General features: G+C 35.4%; 1 protein-coding gene across 3 annotated transcripts in view; it reads left to right on the top strand.

Moving 5' to 3' along the window:
• Positions 1 to 19,573, top strand: part of LOC119069725 (synaptogenesis protein syg-2) — a 211,548-nt gene that overhangs the window by 129,625 nt on the left and 62,350 nt on the right. For all 3 annotated transcript variants that reach the window (XR_005086388.1, XM_037173849.1, XM_037173850.1), the window contains 4 exons: positions 685 to 897; positions 963 to 1,135; positions 6,919 to 7,054; positions 7,543 to 7,679. Coding sequence is in view for 2 of the 3 variants with exons in the window: in XM_037173849.1 (XP_037029744.1) it covers positions 685 to 897; positions 963 to 1,135; positions 6,919 to 7,054; positions 7,543 to 7,679 (659 nt within the window). In the remaining variant the exon portion in view is untranslated. The remainder of the gene's footprint in view (positions 1 to 684; positions 898 to 962; positions 1,136 to 6,918; positions 7,055 to 7,542; positions 7,680 to 19,573) is intronic.

The raw sequence follows: 19,573 nt of genomic DNA, 5'->3' as shown, positions 1-19,573 counted from the left end.
GGCGCAGAAGTCTTTCGTTACTCTTTACAGACTGGACTTTGATTTGGAAGTTAGCTCTCAGTTGAAAACGTTATTCAGAGTACCATACTTGGAATATCATTAATTTAAAACATTTCCAAAACCAAACAAGAATCTCCTAAAATCCAGGCCCGAACTGGCCATATGAGACGACTTGGAAAATCACAAGTGCTAAGTAATTTTTGTTAAATTTGAAAGGTTTTCAATAGAGACTTTTGACGCATTTTCTTCACTTCAGGCGCCATTTCCTTTATTTCACAAAATTGCCTTTTGATAGCAAGTTCAGCCCTGCTAAAATCCTTCTTAAATCAGTAATAATCAATGATTATTAATCATCCCAAATCTCCTAAAATCCAGCTTCCTAAATTCCTAAAATAGGAGGCCTTTTGAACCGTGGTGGTCCTGAGTACTGAAACAGAAAATTGTAGGGTGGCCTATAGCGGATGTTTCCTATGACCTGACCGTACGGAAAATTTGTTGATAAACTGTACAGTGGTGCCTTAACTTCTTATACAAAAAAGGCATTATCAAGTAGTGAAGAATTAGCTGAATGCTTCCAAATCTTGTTCTTCTGCTTTACTCATCTCATTTCGACTAAGTCACTTACAATTGTTCGCCGGATCGACCAAAATAATAAAATTAAATCTAAATCAAATTGAATTCTAGGACGACCACAACCGAAAGTGACGTGGTGGCGAGAAGGAGTTGAAATTTCCGGAACAAGTCATCCGTCGGCCGATGAAGGCAATCCAGCCATGCTCAATCAATTGTTTATAAGTACAGTGACGCGAGATTATTACGGCTCGAAATTGGAATGTCGAGCTCAGGGATCAAATTTAATAGAACCGGTCGTTAAAGAAATAACGGTTCAAGTACATTGTAAGTAGAGACATTATATTCAGCAGAGACGTATGGGTATCTAATTGAATTTTACCTTGTTACAGTAAAACCAATAAAAATAAAAATTGTATCAGCTAATGACCTGTTGATTGCTGGTAAATCAGTGCCTTTGCGTTGTGAAACTTGGGGATCTTTTCCACCTGCTAAAGTAACATGGTTACTCGATGGTGAACCCATTCGTAATGCTGATGTAACAGCACATAGTGACAATAGTCCGGTGAGTGTACGTTCCATGTTTTTAATTGTGATTTTTACTTTATAATTGGAACATTGTTATGCAGCGACAATGATACCATTTCATCTGATTGTTGTTAATTAGACATTTTCAAAAAAAAAACGAATTGTTTATGGCTTATGCAAGTACCATACATTCGCTCTTATGACTTTCATATATAGAGAGATACATCGCCAACAGTGATTTATTATCTTTTAATTTATAAATAGAATAACTAGGGAGTTTAGTTTGTCGTAAAATGTGTACACGAACGTTTGAGGTTTGTTGCACTTTATTCTATACATGAAAATGTAATGCTCGACATTGTGTATGGATCTGCAGCGTCGATGTTTTTAAGTGTACGAAAATATGTTTCGACAAATTAACTGAAAAACCGAAATTCGTTTCATTGCTCTGCGAAGAGTGTTTTTCGTTTCTTTTCTTTTTATTTGCACAGCATCTGTCTGTTGTTAACTACATCGATCATATTTTCTCTGATAGATAAATTTATAATTGGAATCGAGTCGAGTTTATGTTAACATCCTTCCTCTTTTTGCGGTGTTCTGAGCTACAAAATGCTTACATATATACTACACATGATAGGCCATACACGATTTAAATGGCAACAGAAGATTTTGTTTTTCTCTGTTCTTTCGAATTTATTTTCGTTTTGTACCATTCGCATTTCTTTTATCTAATTAATCAATTGTCGTCGGGAGACAGTCGACGGCCGGATAAACCGGCTCAAATAAAATCTGTGAATACCTACCTACTGGGAAAACAGAAAAAATAAATCGGAGAAACATTTTCGCTTCTAACTTTGAAGTGACAATTTCCTTTGCAAAGGAATTTTGCGACAAACATACGTTCAGATACGATCGATAGCTACTGGATTTAAACCAGACCGTTGTTAAGCTTATGTAGACCACAGCTGGTAAATTTCACTTGATTCTTCAGCTATTCAAAAACAAAATGTCCAGGCGAAGACGTTAATCTACTTGTTCTGCTTTTAGTCCCAATTAGAACCTCATTCTTATATTGTCTACTTTTAACAGATGACTGACCGTTTCTAAGTGGCTAAATTGTGATAATTCTGCAGTTTTGCACTCAAAAATTGGATTATTGATTTGGCTATACTGTTCATTCTATGGAATATATCAACGCAATAACTGGATTAGAGATTATGTAATGTTTCTCGTTACAAAAAGTCACATTCGATTAAGTTACAGATCACTTTTCAGCAGTTATGCGGTGATGCAACAAATCAATTGATTACGGTGTGTCACACTCATATTGTTTGGTATACGGGACGTTATGTAATATTTATTGAATAACATACAAACAACGTATACAATTCTGTTGATAAGAGTTCGAACTTGGAATTAAAACATAGAAAAAGGATTCAACAAGCTTACAATATTCATAAAAATGAGCCGTACGAAGAGTGCGCACAATAGTTAGTTGTCCCATTAAAAACAAAAAGTCTGAATGAAATTTTCTATCTGTAAAATCGAAAAGATTCAACTTTTTTCAGGTCATAATGACGGCTTAGCCATCTGTTGTCGACAAAATGACAAAAAAAAACTAAACAATGAGCTCCAAATAGCATTCTCTTACATAGTGAAAAGTATGCTAAAACAAATGAAGTAAAAGATCTCAAACACAACGGAATACGTTAAACAAAAGAAGTAGCAGATTCAACGAATATTTCACAACATGTTTGCCGTTTCTGAAAGATTAAATTCATTTTGAAGCACTTTTCTGGCGAATATATAACTTTTTCGAAGATACCACTGCACCCACTCGACAGATTTTTTTTTCGATCTTATCTTTCCATTTTCAATCACTAAATGTAACAGTCAGAGTGTCAACATGTCCTTTATAGTTTAGCTGATTTGTCATACCTGGACAACCACAAAAGGTTTCCCATAACTCAGGGCTTTGCGTGGCTTGTATTTCATTTTTGATGATATCTTATCATCAGAATCCCTTTCGAAAAATGTTCGACCGCAATAACGACCATGAATGTGTTACCTTTAAATAAAAACTATGAGAAACGTGAGCAGTTTAACGAAATTTTCATAAACTGTTCAGTTTTCTAAGAGCTGGTCAAACTTCTTCAACGAAATTAATTTTCTTTTTAAAGCAAACACATTCGTGGTCGTTACGATCGTACATTTTTGAAAATGAATTCTGGTGGAAAGATATCATTAAAAGTAAACTAAAATCCGGTATTTAAAAAACGCCCGAATGTATGCTTTTCAGCAAAGCACCGATGCCTCTTAACTGCAAAAGTGATAACGTAATAAGCACCCGAATCTCAACTTCACGAATATTAATTTTAACTAGGCATGTGCCCAATTACAAAGGCTTGAAAATTTATCTGCATTTTGCAAACACTAGACACTAGTGTTTAAGAGAGAGAAGTTAAAATGTTTACCTACCCATGAAATTTAACTAAAACGAAAGTACCTCGGCACTTGAAGTTTTATTTTAATTTTTATATAAATTCAAATAGCACATCTATTTTAACGATATAAAATTGCGGATTTGCCATGAATTTTAAATTCACATTCAAGGCTCTCTAGAACAAATACAATTCCGCATTACGGGCGCGCTTTTACTGCACTAAATGCAGAATCTTCTTCAGGTCAGTTTACATTCAGAGAGAACAAAAAAAATTAATTATCCTAAAAGGTAGAAAATGTTACAAAGTTTTTAAAGAAATTAAAATGATTTTTCCTTTTCATATTTTGTGTAAATAAAGTTGCTGTTAAAACAATAAAAGGAACAGAATGGATAAGCTGGGTGTAGAACAATAAGATGAAATTAAAACTTGCAAGAATGTTGATTGACCTAAAAGTTTATGTACAATTTTCTTAAGTCTGTTTCTGTTAATCGCTCTCTTTCTATTTAATGAAATATGTTAAGCAGGAGTCGCACACACTCCATTCAAAAGACGATTCATCCATTAACATAACAGTTAAACAAAAGCCGGTGAATAAAGACCTCCGCGTACTGTCGCCGTTTAGATCTCCGTTTACGGTACATTTCGTTCAAACAATAGAATTAGGCCGAGTTTTCATTGTTTCAATGAAAATCTGTCAAGCTAAACAAGCAGCATTATGCTTGATTTCCACCTACCAAAAAAGTACTACATGTGAGAGACAACATTTTTGCTTCATATACTTGACAGCTCGCTCTCTCACGAAGTACTTTTTGTTGAATGGAAACCATGTCTAATGCTTAGTTTCCTCTTATCAAAAATGTACTCCGTGTGAGAGACAAAATTGAATTTTTTCAATTTTTCCTTTGTTTATTTGACAGCTTGCTCTCTCACTGAGTACTTTCTGTTGAGTGGAATGGACACTTAAGGGTAGAATCACTCTCATCACACTTTATCTGTTTAAAAAATAGCAAAGTCAACGATATCAAATACAAAATGGAACACAATTCAATTTTGGCAACGTTTAGATAGTTCTCTCTCAAAAATCCGTTTTTTTATTTACCAGCTTTTGTTTAATTGTCATGTAAACGGATGAACTGCTTTTGAAACGTAGTGATTGCGATTTAAGCTTAAAGCTACTAGCTACAGTCAGCACCGAAATGAAGTTTTGAGAGAAAATGTAGGGAAGTGCAAAATAGTATGTTACATACCAAGGATCGAAAAGGTGTGTTTTAGACCCAGGTGGTGAAAACGTCCAGGGATGGAGCGACGCGAAGCGGAGTGGAGACCACGGACGTTTTCACCACCGTGGTCTAAAACACACCTTTTCGATCCGTGGTATGTATACTATTTTTCTTCCTGGAGTACCAAAGTCACATTCCGAACAAAACATAACAACAGATTTGCACGCCATATTCAGCTGCGATCTCTATACCACATGCGAGATCGTATGCGATATCACAAAATCTCATGCGATATCACAATATCACATGCGAGATGGCATTCGATATAACAAAATATAATGCGAGATCGCATGCGATATCACAAAATCTGATGCGAGATCGCATTTAATATCACATGTGTAGCATTTTCATTTGTTATAGTACATGACACATCTGGGAAAGAATAAAGATAGGATCGAAAATGACATAAGCGGGAATGAAAATTGAGAGAAAAACGTGTCGGAGAATGTTGCTCTTTCGGTACTAAATTTGGTGAGTGAATGTGACGGTTTTGGTACTTCAGGAAGAAAAAGAATTTTTGAGATAGAACTGTCAAATAAACGGAGCATTCGCATTCACTAAGTTTACTATATAGCAATATACAGTGGGACGAGTTTACATCGTCTGATCGCAAACGTATAGCTCAACGGTGTGCAGTGCCCTTAAGACGAATCTACACATGGTTAAATTGTTGTCTACATTTCGGGGCAAAATTATTATTATTTTGATGATAATTTTGGACTCGCAGTCTTTTTCGAAAAAGTTCGGCCATCGTTTGGTGTTAAAATGTGTTAGTTTTCAGCAAAAATTTAAATGCTTGTGGTGATGTAATCTAACTCCGAGAAAACTCAAAATATGTGGCAATTTTCGTGAAATATTGTGTTTTTTCGGACTGAGGTTACATCACCTCAAACATTTAAATTTTCACTGAAAGCTAACGCCGAGGCTAACACATTTTAACACCAAACGATGGTCGTACTTTTTCGAAAAAGGATGCGAGTCCACAATTATCATCAAAATAATAATAATTTTGCCCCGAAATGTAGGCAACTATTTAGCCATGTGTAAGGCTCGGAACGGGTCGGGTTCGGTCAGACCGGAACCCGAACCTGATCTTGACCCGAACCGGAACTAAGACTTCGGGTTCAACCCGAACTTGACCCGAACCAGAATTTTCGATTTCGGGTTCAAACCGAACCCGACCCGAACCCGAAGTTATTCAACCCGTACTTGACCCGAACCCGAATTTCCATTTCGGGTTTGAACCGAACCTGACCTGAACCCGAGATATTCAAATAAATCAGGTCCGGTTCGGGTTAACCCGAAATTTTTGGCATTTTTTAGCGTAAAATTTTCGGGTCACCCGAACCAGACCTGATCTATTTGAAAATTTCGGGTTCAGATCAGGTTCGGGTTAAACCCGAAATGGAAATTCGGGTTCGGGTCAAGTACGGATTGAATAATTTCGGGTTCGGGTCGGGTTCGGTTTGAACCCGAAATCTAAAATTCTGGTTCGGGTCAAGTTCGGGTTGAACCCGAAATCTTAGTTCCGGTTCGGGTCTAAAACCGGTTCGGGTCATAACCTGAACTGATCAGGTCAACCCGAACCCGTTCCGAGCCTTAGCCATGTGAAGATTCGTCTTAAGCTAGAATCGCATTACCTCCATCTACAAAATTGCCTGAGTTAGTTGATAATTCTCTCTCAAACATTCATTTTGATTCACTGGGCTTTTGTCTAACTGTCATGTAAACGAATGAACTATATTGTGAATGGAATTACTGCGATTCCAGCCTTAAATTGTCCACGCACCTACGCCGTTCAGCTATCCGTTTACGACCAAAGAATGGAATCTCCTCGCACTTTCCATTGTTTAAAAGTAAACAGAGAGTTAAATGGAGTGAGTGCAACTACAGCTGAAAGCACGAAACGCACTAAAATCCGTTCACTCATAGGTTTACGCTATAACAATGGAAAAAGAGTAAAATTATCATTGTTATCTTGAGTGATTGCGATTCCAGCCTTACGCTGCAAGACTGACCAAACATTAACATTCAATTGCTTTAATTTCTCTAAACAATTTTTTTTTCTTTCTTTGCATTTCCTTTCTCAACAATAGGACGGAAATATGACAGTTAGCATATTAAATCTAAAAGTATCATCTGAAAACGATGGTGCTGAACTTATATGCAGAGCCGCAAATCCTTGGTTTTCTGGTGGTGCTATAGACGATAAGCGGATTATAAGTGTAGCATGTAAGTAAATTTATTGAATATTTATTCAAACGTGTTTGAATATATCTGAGATTATGCAATATTATCGTGATATTGTGATGTTATGCACGCTTATAAGAAAATCTATAAAATATTTTATCTCTCGATGTGTGTATGTGTTTAGGTCGTGTGTATCCTAAAGCTAAAATAAAAGTATATGGCGTATTTATCCAGATCAGCAGAGCTTATATTCTATTTACCAAAAAATAATATAAAAATTATATTTTCCATTCTCAATGTAATAAAAAAAATCTTTTCTCTCGATGAAAATATGAATTTGAACCAATCATCCACACACACATCCACACAGAGAAAAAGCGTAACATTTTATAGCATCAAATCCAAAAAATAAATAAACAGAAAAGTTTTGTTGTTGTATACTATTCTATACTGTGTTCCTATCCCGATTTCTCTTATTTTTTATTTAAACATTCGGTTGTTTTGTTTTCTCTTTTCTCGTTCGCTGTTAGATCCGCCAACCGTATCCGTTCATCTGGCAAATGAAGATCCAAGCAGAGTGGTAACGAGGTCAGAACGGGAAAATGTCACATTGAAATGTCGAGCTGATGCCAGACCTCCTGTAGCGTCCTATTCATGGTTTAAAAATGTAAGTTTTATTTGAAAAAAAAAAAAGAAAATTACAAAAAAGAGTTGAAAACGACAAACTAAAAGAGCTGTATCCATAAACAAGTAAATGTTACGTATATACATTACGAAAATTGAACATAATTTAGCGAATATATATATACGAACGACAAAAATGGGAAGACAAATAAAACAACAACATAATTTGTGATAAACTTTTGCAACTTTTTATTTTTCGTACAAAAAAATATCTCCGTATAAAGCTCAACATGCAATCGAGAAGAGTATCCTACTTTCATTACAGTTACCCCCATAATAGAAAACTTTTAATTGGCATTTAGCCATTACATTACAAAATACACTTCGAACACAAATGTTTGCTATAGATCGGCTAGCAGATTTTTTCGGTTTTGTTAGGTTGAAATTCCATATACAAACTGTGCAATACCGGCAATACCGACAATACCACACATGTACCGAAATGTTTTCGAACCGGTGGCGGATGGTAATGGTAATAAATTAACACCAGATATGCTACTTCTTTTCCAATTAAATTAATTAAATTCGTTTTTTTTTGAAAAAAAAAACTTTGAAATTAGTTACATAGAGTTTACGACGTGAAATTTTGATTACCTTCCCCAAACCCAGTCAAATAAATCGAAAAACATTTAAAATTCGTTTCAAAGTTGTTTTTTTTAGATAATTAATTTAATTGGAAAAGTAGTAGCGTTTAAAGAGTATTATCCCGTGGTAATCGATCAACTGAGTTGGTAATTTACGTGGTTACAGCCAGTGTCTACACAGAAATACAACTTGACCAAAAAAAAAATCTGCGTTTCATGAGCACATCCAACGGAAATGTTATCGCAATTTTTCGTATATTTAATTTCTGATTCCAACGAAACTATGCATGCCTTGATAGCAAAAGTTAATGGTAGGGACATTGCAATGGTGTACCACACTATCAGTAACACCGAAATAAAATTTATTTTCTGCGAAGAAGACGAAGAAAAGCATGAAATGGAGCAACAACAAAAAAAAAGATCGAAAATTCCGGAATATATTTGTTAGTGAAGCGGATCTACGAAATGTAAATATAGCCCCCCCGAAAGCAAATAGAGAGAAAGATAAATAATGTCATCAGATGTAACTGGTTTTGTGAATGTTATCTTACAATGACCATAAATGTTGAGGTGGTGGCGTTCGGCTGGTAGAAAATGTTGGAACGATGTTGTACGGTTTGCATAAAATAGCATTATATGAGTTTGTGTAACCTACATTTTAACTGAATGACGAATTTATTGTCGTTGGTCGTTAGAGTAAGCATCTAGAAGATTTAAAAGGAAAATTTTGCGTAGTTGTGTCTATCGAACAGTGAAAGTTAGAATTTCTCGAGATTGTGCAATTATGCAGGAATTGTGGTTTGACAAGAATTACCATTTCGCATAAACTTTTCAATATTCTCAGGTCCTTGACCACAACTATAAATGGACAAAGAGTCTGTCTTAGTCTCTCATTGTTGGAATGCTGTAGGGTCGAAATGGGATATTTCCCTTTGTGCTACAAAAAATCTGGCACTGGGAAACTTGATATTAGCTCGAAATTTGTAAGACAATAGATTCGGACTTTGAAGACAACGGTGATGTTTAACTGGCTTGAGCACCACCTGGCTCTGAGAAATCTTTTCAAGAAAATTTCACCATAAATTCTTCGTTTTCCTCTATTTTTCGAGTTCGAGAAAATTCAAGAATTCCAGAAAATTTTGTTGTTTTTGACAATTTTCTTAATTTTATCTATTTCGAGAATATTCATGAAAGTTCGAAAGGATCGGGAAAATCAAGGGAAAGATTTTCTCACTTGAAAGAAGAACGTGTATTATGTTTAACATATTCACTTAAAAGTTTTCCAACAATCAGCAAAACAGCGGTTTCAATCGAGGGGTGAATATTCGTAAATTTGAAGCAAAAATTGGTTTTAAAGATAGGATTTCGTTGATAGCGCGTATTGGTACTAATTGGTTTATTATTCTGGGTTTGAGCCCCCGAGGTCTCTCAGTTTTCCATGTCTACAGGACTCATATATTACGAAAAATGAGTGAGCCCTGGGATTTAACAAGGATAGGCCTAGTGAATATTTCAGTCAGTGATTACCGTTCATAGAAGTCGTCATCCACTTAAGGTAAACGTCATTTATGCACAACCCCACAAACACACTTCTTCTTAAAAGTAGAAATATCCAACATCCGAATACAAATTACAATTCAAAATGGTTGTTTAGTCTACGTACTTCCAAATTCAATTTGAGTTGCCTTCAATTAGTTATTACTATATAGCAATAGCATTCTACATTCAGCCAGACATTTATTTAGCGTATAATCTAAAAGGTAGAGCTTCGGATATGGCACGTGTAGCGGCTTTTTTTTGTCATCTTTCAGTTGCAATAACATCAAAGGTTTTTTTTAAATCTTTTTTTTACATTTTTTATTTCAATCAATTTATGCAAATGAAATTTTGTTGTCTGGATATCGAGAATGTGGAATTAAATCCAGCTCAATGTTTGAGAACGGGTCCTAGACCAATAATTCACTAATTTTGTTCATTAAAACTCGAGTGGAGTATCAAATTGATTGAATTATTTTGATTGAATTTGAGTTTCAACAGAAAAACATTTTTTGGAAAAATACCCATGACGAGAGGCTTAAGTAAAATCATTTGATGGACTGTTGAACCTTTGTCCTATACCTTTTATCTACCCAAGGTAGATAGGTCAAGTATCCAATTAATTAAAAATATTTTTTTTTCTTACCTCTCCTTAATCTCATCTCAATTTCAACTCGATTTTTAACAACACAGAAAGATTTCCTTTAGAAAAACAGCAGACCACTGGTTTTCAATAGTAAAATAGTTAACGTTCGATTTCCCAGACCAATTGAAACTATTCAGCAACAAAATGAATTGGAATTTTTCCGGAATTCGACTAAAACTAGGAAAATTTTCATTTTATGTGTGTTATGCAACTACCAATGGATCTGGGTCACAAATCAAAAATTCATCAATATTTTCTTCTCGGGGGGTGAATTCATATCGTCCGTCCATTTACGGAACATTCTATTGTGGCAATTCAAGGATACTTTTTCGATACACTCTATCAAAATGTACAAAAGTTGTTCATGTGCAAATTGTAGAACATTGCAAATATTGCTTCGAGCGAAATGTTTACAACTAAAATGATTTCTTTCAAATGTCAAAAGTGACTGCTCTTATACATCGAATGCATCAGTATATAACACAGCTTATAACAGGGCCTACTTTTTGGAAACTAATTTCTTGAATTTCTTGAAATTTCTCGAATTTCTTAAAATTTCTCGAATTCGAGAAATTCGAGAAACTTCAAGAAACTCGAGAAATTATTTCTCGAAGTTTCCCGAATTTCTTGAATTTTCTGGAATTTCTTGAAATTTCTCGAATTCGAGAAATTCAAGAAACTTCGAGAAATTCAAGAAATATTTCTCGAAATTTCTTGAATTTCTCGAAGTTTCTTGAATTTCTCAAAGTTTCTTGAATTTCTCGATTTTCTCTAAAAGTTTCTAAAAAGTAGGCCCTGGCTTATAATCTACCCTGTTGCTTCAGTCAGTCTATGGAAAGTTGTGCTGTCAATGTTTATGATTTCTGCTACTCGAGGGCTATAGTGACAATTCGATCGTTAGCTGTGATGTTTACGCTTCGGTATCCTATTTATCGAAGTTAATTGATAAAAAAAAATGATGACTAAACTAGCTAGTCCGACCACATACAACCAGCGATGCTGGTTGAGCTAGGTATACCATAGAATTTTAAGAATTAAATTCTCAAATAGTCAATGCTACACCTCCACAAACCCATACCAAATAGGTTTCATAAACTCTGCAAAATAAATTGCCGAACAAAGTCAGAAATTATTTTCAATTCATTAAAAATTAATTCCAAAAATTATAGTTCGATGAGTTCATTGAATGGAATCTATGAATTTTATTGAATTTTATGGTTATTCAAATGGATCTTTGATGCGAGACGAATTGGATTAATCGTCAATTTTGTACCAAAGGAAAAACCCTTTATTGCTTTCAAAGTCCTCCAACCACCCGTTTAATCATGCACACAGCACAAAATTAATGTTCCAGTATGGTATCTTGCAGCGCCAAATTCCAAAACTTAATTCACTGTCAATTTCAGCAATCATTTTAAAACAATTTTGTGAACGCATTTCACACTCGAACGCCAATAACTTCGCACATATTTAAGGTTGATTCTCTGCATCCAAGAGCCAGGCATATTAAGCATGCAAGCATTTCAGAGAAGAAGAAGAGAAAAAAAAAGAAACGGTCGTCACTCCCTACCGCACCTAAACCTTTCGACGTTTTGCATATTGCAATTTTGCATTTTATGTAACAACCGAAAGTACCATATTTGGTACATCGACATTGCGTTTTCGTCGTCCCCCCATTCACATTACACCGGATAAGTAATGTTCGTTGGCTTGGAATTGCTTGGAATTTATAATATGCGAAAGTCAACAGTAGTCGGAATCCCATATGGAAATAAGTGGGAATTGGCGTCATTGAAAGGATGAACTTTGAGTGTTTCATACAAAATGTTGGGTTGTAAATTATGGGTGGTGGTGGTGGTGTTGTGTTTGCCTGTGTGTGGGAAGTGTTCACGAAAAAGTGTCCTGTATGCACAAAATTTATGAATGATGCAGTTGAGATGTGCTTTAAGTGTAATTTTATTTGAAATTTGTGAGATTATCACATCAAAGTGAGATTACGTTCGGATATGGCTCCCTTCACATATATTTTGTATGAGTGTGTTTGCTTCCCATAGAAAATGTTATAAGAAGTTGCGAGGTGAAGTTATTTACTACATTTTATTCAAAACACTTAACGTGTGTACACACTGAGTACACACCTATATTATGGATGGATGTGTGCTATAGCAATGTGTGTACACATTCATAATGTGAATTTTATTTGATAATGCTGTTGAAATAAAACATTTTTCAGTAAAATGCAAATACGTATTGCAGTACGCCATGTTACACAAATAACATAAAATTATTTTCATCGTCAAAATATTTCGTATAAGGGTTATTTATGTTGAGTGCAGGTGTTGCCCGTTTATATTGTGACATATGAGATCGTAAATATGCCCTCATCTTGGGTGCGAGCTATATTATAATATGCGAATATTTTATCATACGTAAAAGCTTTAACAGAGAGCGCGGCATTTTCTCTACTACCATGGCCATATATATTACAGATATGTATGTAAATGATAACGTACGTCTTATACGTATATGATATAAGTATACGTATACAATCGGATGATCTGCCTCATCCATGGCTTGATTTTCACTTACCAAAAAAGTACTCGGTGTGAGAGACAAAATTGAATTTTTTCAATTTTTCCTTTGTTTACTTGACAGCTTGCTCTCTTACCGAGTAATTTTTTTCTGAGTGGAAACCATACTTAAGGCTTGATTTCCACTTACCAAAAACGTACTCCGTGTGAGAGACAAAATTGATCTTTTTCAATTTTTGCTTGGTTTACTTGACAGCTCGCTCTCTGACGGCTCTCTCACGGAGTACTTTTTGTTGAGTGAAGTGGATATTTAAGGCTTGATTTCCACTTACCAAAAACGCATTCCGTGTGAGAGACAAAATTGATCTTTTTCAATTTTTGCTTGGTTTACTTGACAGCTCACTCTCTGACGGAGTCATTTTTGCTGAGTGTAAACCATACTTAACAGTGTAATATGCATAACAATTTTCAGTTAGTGAAAATTGTATCATCACATTTCTTTCTTGCTCGTGTCGCTCGCTAAGTTGAATTTAGCAACTTACAGTAGATGATATTAATGACATTTCTCAACTGTTAACATCAAAATATCGGCGGTACTTTATGATGGTTTATGTCTCTCGGAGAAATTTAGTGCAACATTTGTATCGTGGGTAACAGCCCAGAGACCGTTATCTCCTAAACATCTATTCGGGAGTGGTGGATGTGTGTTGCAACAAATCATGTTTACAGTTTTGTAGAATGGGACATAAACTTTGGTAACATAAGTTTTATTGCACTGGAAAAGAAATGGTGAATTCGTTCCGATGTCGGTTGCTTTTTTATTCGAATTTAATAAAAGTTTTACGAAGACTTTTATTTCCTTTTATACTTTGGAATATTTCCTCTCTGTGTGTCTTTTTAGCCAGGCTACATGACAAATAGACCAAGAAAGTCACAAGATTTATTATTTGTTTAATTTGATGCGATCCGGTTATATTGCCGTAATAAATCGGAATGATCATTTGATTGAATTGGTTTTGTGGGCAAAACATGCAGGCGCTAGTCGCTGTAAACGATATAACAAAAAGCTTGCTGTAATACTGATGTGAGAAGCTAAAACAACTGAAGTTATAATGTTCTACCAGCTTTAATTTAAAAGTCTTTTTCATTTGATTCAGCAACATATTGATTTCTATTGGAAGAATTCGAAATGCAAAATAACTTCAAACCTTGCAAAAGCTTCTTTAAGCCTACAAAGACATAAGTGACTTTGAAAAAGTTGGTCCGGAAATGTTTGAAAACTTAAATTCTCGACAATTTCGATGGATTCTAGGAAATAATCTCTTATGAATGCGAATGCGGTCTGGGAAAAATAATTTTTACACGAATTATAGGTTTGGTCGGTTACTGTTGCTTCTTTTCACATTCAATTCATCCGAAGCTTTGACTGTGGTTTGCATTAATTTTAGGTGTGATGTTGCTTGGACTATTTTTGAAAAATTGATTTACTCAAATGATATTTACCGAAATTTAGTACAGTAACTGTTAGAGGCAGTGAAATTTCAGCATGAATTGGCTTCAGCTGTTTTTCAGCCGATCCACACAAACAATCCAAACTATGTATACGTCTTGTATGGTTTTACCACTACCACGCGCCTGAAGGTAGCAGCAGCTTCAACCGAATAAACAGAAGTATTAACATTCAATGTGGATGAGCGGAAAAATAGCTGAAGCAAATTCATGCTGAAATTTCACTGCCTCTGACTGTAAAATTTTATCAAATTAATATTCCGAAAATTAGGCCCGGACCTTTGACGATTTCAACTGAAGAATTTCAATCAAGTTTTATTCAAAACACATGAATGATACACATTGTGTATGCGACACGGCCGAAATGAACCTATTTATTAGAATGAAACCTTTTGAAACGTATGGTAAACCCTCGCACTTGTGTGAAGTGTTTTTGCTCAAAAGCTTAGGGCCAGGTTAAGGTGTTTACTGTCGCAAATGTTTACATTTGACCACAAGATGATGGGGGATACATTTAAATAATTTTTTACTTTGATGTAAGTTAAGAGCGATGGACCCTTTTGCAAATGTGTAGCCTACATTTAGGTGGGAAAATATTAGTGGTTTGATGATTTCCCTTAAAGCATTTTTTTAAAAAGTATCAGCATTAAAGCAAGCAAAAATACAAAAGCTACAAATTTGCAAAATTGCTCTTAATGGCCTTTGGGAAACTCGTTGTTACCTTTGGATGAAATATCGATCTCAGAAGGTTCGATACATACGCATCTTAGAATATAGAATTGCTCGTTGGCAAGCTCTGTCATGTGTGTCGTATGTATATAGTTCAAACAGAGTGAAACAGAACTTCACCTCATTAATTGTCCCAGATACGATAAATTATTACATTCCTCTTTATATGCCACAACTAATAAACAACAGCAGATGTTTCTGAGATAAAATTTTGATATGATAAATTATACACGCTTACCACAATTAAACTGCAATGCAATAATAAATCAATCGGGAAAGTTCTTGAAGAAATTTCATTGTGTTGTGTTACACATTTTGCCGGTTTATAGCGTTTATAGGTTTCGATTAAAAATTACGGTGGTAGATCGGTAGATCGAAATTAAAAACGATGTGAATGCTCGTAAGTCGATTCTGCACCGAATTCACCGAAAGGAAAGACTGCTATGATATGACAGATTTACCAGTCGTCCATCCCGTTCAATAAAAAGTAAGCACAAATTGGGTATCTGTTTGAGACGGTTAATCTGTTTGAGACAGTTAATCTGTTTGAGACGGTTAATCTGTTTGAGACGGTTAATCTGTTTGAGACGGTTAATCTGTGGCTATTTTTCTTGTACGAGGGATTCTTTTGAAAAACAGCCTACCGAAATCGGACGCATTTTCCAGAGGACTTTTTTATATGGGCCTAGATAGGTATTCGACCCGAGAAGCCAAAACCATTTTCTAAAAAATTCTTCGAAGTTTGTGTGGCTGGTGAAAGGCGATCATAAAGCGAAAACTTGCACTTTTCTTACAAAAATTTCTCCAGTTACGCGAGCCGTACAAGGTCGTGTGGGGCGTCATTAGAAAGGTAATCACATGTACTATTGAGCCGAATAGGGACTTATTGGGTTTAAAATTCACTGACACTGAAATGTGTGCAGTTGAAGTTTTCAACCGAAGACTTACACTTTTCTTACCAATATTTCTCCAGTTACACAAAACGTACATGGTCGTGTGGGGTATCATTTGAAAGGTAATTTAATGTGCTTTTGGGCCAAATAGGGTCTTATGAAGTTTGGATGCATCTATGATGAAATATGTACACCCAAACATTTCAACTTCTATTTCATCGTAGATGCATCCAAACCACATAAGACCCTGTTTGGCCCAAAAGCACATTAAATTACCTGTGAAATGACACCCTACACGACCATGTACTTTTTGTGTACCTCGAGAAATTTCAGTAAGAAAAGTGCAAGTTTTCGGTTTTTGTTCACCTTTCACCAGCCACACAAACTTCGAAGAATTTTTTTGAAAGTGGTTTTGGCTTCTAGGGTCGAATACCTTTCTAGGCACATATAAAAAAGTCCACTGGAAAAAGCGTCCGATTTCGGTAGGCTGTTTATCAAAAGAATCCCTCGTACGCGAAATTGGCTCAAACATTCTTAGTCTGTGGCCTAATTTTATTTAATTTTTTTAAATTTATTTTTCGCAATTCCGGTCCATAATCATCACCTTTCGATGCATCCATTTAATGTCGTTTTGAAGGTATTTATTTCACTGTATTCCCGGACACAGCGCAATATGAACTTTTTTTTCGCACGCAGTGCGTTATCAACTTTTTTTTCGCACGCTAAAGAACCTATTACCTTCAACGAAGGCTAAATTTTTATAAATAAAAATCTTGCATTGACCAGAAATCGAACCCCCGACACCAAAAGGTTTTTGAGCACAAAACAGCGACTATAGCCATTCGGCTATAGAGTCACACAATTATACCGAACGTATTGTTGAAGCGTATATACTAAGCATTGACTACTCGATTTCATTCAACGCGTCTCTTTACATCACATTGCAATGTGTATTATAATGCAGCCTTCTCGATCGTTCAAATGAATTTCTGTATACACAAGAATTTTAGAACAAAATGTAGGACATGTTTTGCATTGGAAAGGTGATTATGGCCCGAAATTGCGAAAAACGTTGTATCTACCACGGTAGGTATGCCGGTATTTTTCCACACACGACGTCTTGTCGACCTCGGCTTCGCCTCGGGTCGACAATCGACATCTAGTGCGAAAAAATACCTTCATACCTACCTTGGTAGATAAATAACTATTTTGATTGACTACTTGGTACCAAGTAAATTTCTATTTTCATTTCGATCTTTTTGGTCATAGTAACTGTCTTGATCTATGTTTGTTATTTTTTTTGATACCAACATTGAAAAATGATACTTTCGCCCCGCATATGAGGGGCGAAAGTAAAAAAATGCATCCCACGGGGAGAAAGTACTTAACGAAGAGCGAACGCAACTGAACGAACAGCGAAAGTGACTGACGTCACAGAAAATGAGAGAAATGAGTCGAGTTGTCAACAAAATCCGCTCATATTATGCAGAATACTTTGATCAAAATTGTAAAACACTGTGCGCCAGTGTTCTTATTGAAATTAGCATACAAAGTTGATACTTTTTGTTACTGAATGATTTGTTAGTTATATCTTAATTTTTGTGTGTGTTATTGTTGTGATGGCTAAATTATTAAATTTTTCATATACCAGGGGGCTGCCGCCCCCTGGACCCCCGCAATTTCTGGCTAAATGCCTTTTTATTTCAACATTTTGTTGCGATGTTTGCGATACGTATCAATTTTCAATGTTGGTATCAAAAAAAATAGTATGAACGACTCGGGGCAAAAGTAAAAAAATTCAACCTGTGCGATTAGAGCCCTTGCCTTCGGCGCGGGCTCCAACTCTCGCACACGGTTGAATTTTTTTACTTTCGCCCCTTGTCATTCAATGTACTATTATTTACCCTAATTATGTAACCAGGTGCGAATTGTATCCCTCACACCCTACGTTAAGGGGTGATAATAAATTGAATTACTTGCAAGAAAAAACACTAAGCATTCATAACTTGAACAACCAAACTTGTGCCACCTTTAAGACACAACTGTGGATTCAATTGAATGGCTGATTTTCTTTGTTTTCAGCGTGTTCAATTCCTCATTAATATATTCCAATTCTTTCATCTTCTCAAACAATTTTGTCGTTTCGATTCCGGCATTTACCCCACTTCCTTTAGCGACTAAAAATGTCACATTTTGATGCATTCGATTAAAGAAAATGCAACGGAATAATAAATGTGTTCCTGTGCCAAGGCACTTGATTAAAAATAAAGTTTGCTCGCATACATAATGCACCATCATTCAATTTTGAAGAGAACTGACTTGATTCTGCAAAAATTGAAGCGTGCTGAACACACGGCATATATAGCTCCAACAAAATTTAATTAAAAGAAAATGGAATTTTGGTATAAATTTTGCGACATATTTTCATGATGTATAAATCATGGGTATAATATAGGCAGCGGCGCGTACAAATAATTTGTGCCATAATAACTACCATTGCGATTCTTATTGACAGTATAAGGGAGTTTGCTGCCTTGATTTAATGTGACATTTCAATACATAACATTATTTTTCCACACATTACAAACTTTTCGACAAAACATCAAAATAAGCATTGGAAAGTTTCCAACTGAATGATGAAAAACCCTGAATCGGATATTACTACAGTTGGTAAAACAGAAAAATGTGCAGGTTTTTGCTCTCATATTGCTGAATTCACTAACTGATCAACCACAAGCATGATCAACACAATGTCTTTGTTATGCAATGCTAATGTTACCGGCGTACAACATAAAGCCGAATTATTGCGGTATTGGAGCCGAAGGCGAAGTGCTCTAATCGTACTTTCGTTGTGGCCACATGACCATCTGTGTATTGTATTTCAATGTATCTGTGAACCAACTGCTGAAGCAAAACACTACCCATCCGACAATATTTCCAACTGTACACAGAAAATGCTTTTCCGTTCTCCGGAGATAATCTCTGTATGTATATTTATTCGCATACACTTTGCAGATCTTGTTCGGTTGATTTTAATTTCATTTGCAAGTCTCACTTCAAAATAAAAAAAAATTTCCTCTTCCAACAATTTGAATAAACAATTTTCTGCTTGATTGAAAATGCGAGAAAGAAAAATGTATATTCAGTTTCGCTTGCGTATGTGCTTTTAAAAAAATCTCAATCACATTATTTTGCCACGTTCTGCGAAGCGGAATGTCAATGCCATTTTTCTTTTCACCATACGTATGTGTGTGTGTGTTTGAGAGTAATATATATTTTGCTCGTTGTTCACATTGGACACTTAGAGCGAAATCACATCTGCTAGGTTTCACAGACCTAATAAACAAAGGTAATTGGATGATTCAATTGAATTCACACATTGGATGCATCCCAGCTGGATAATTAAGCATTCCACTTTATGAACCTTGACATATGAATACAGGGCATGT

The sequence above is a fragment of the Bradysia coprophila genome (genome assembly GCF_014529535.1).
Source record: "Bradysia coprophila strain Holo2 chromosome X unlocalized genomic scaffold, BU_Bcop_v1 contig_39, whole genome shotgun sequence".
Lineage (NCBI taxonomy): Eukaryota > Metazoa > Arthropoda > Insecta > Diptera > Sciaridae > Bradysia > Bradysia coprophila.
The sequence above is the reverse complement of the archived record's forward strand: the minus strand, read 5'-3'. Positions and strand labels throughout refer to the sequence as shown.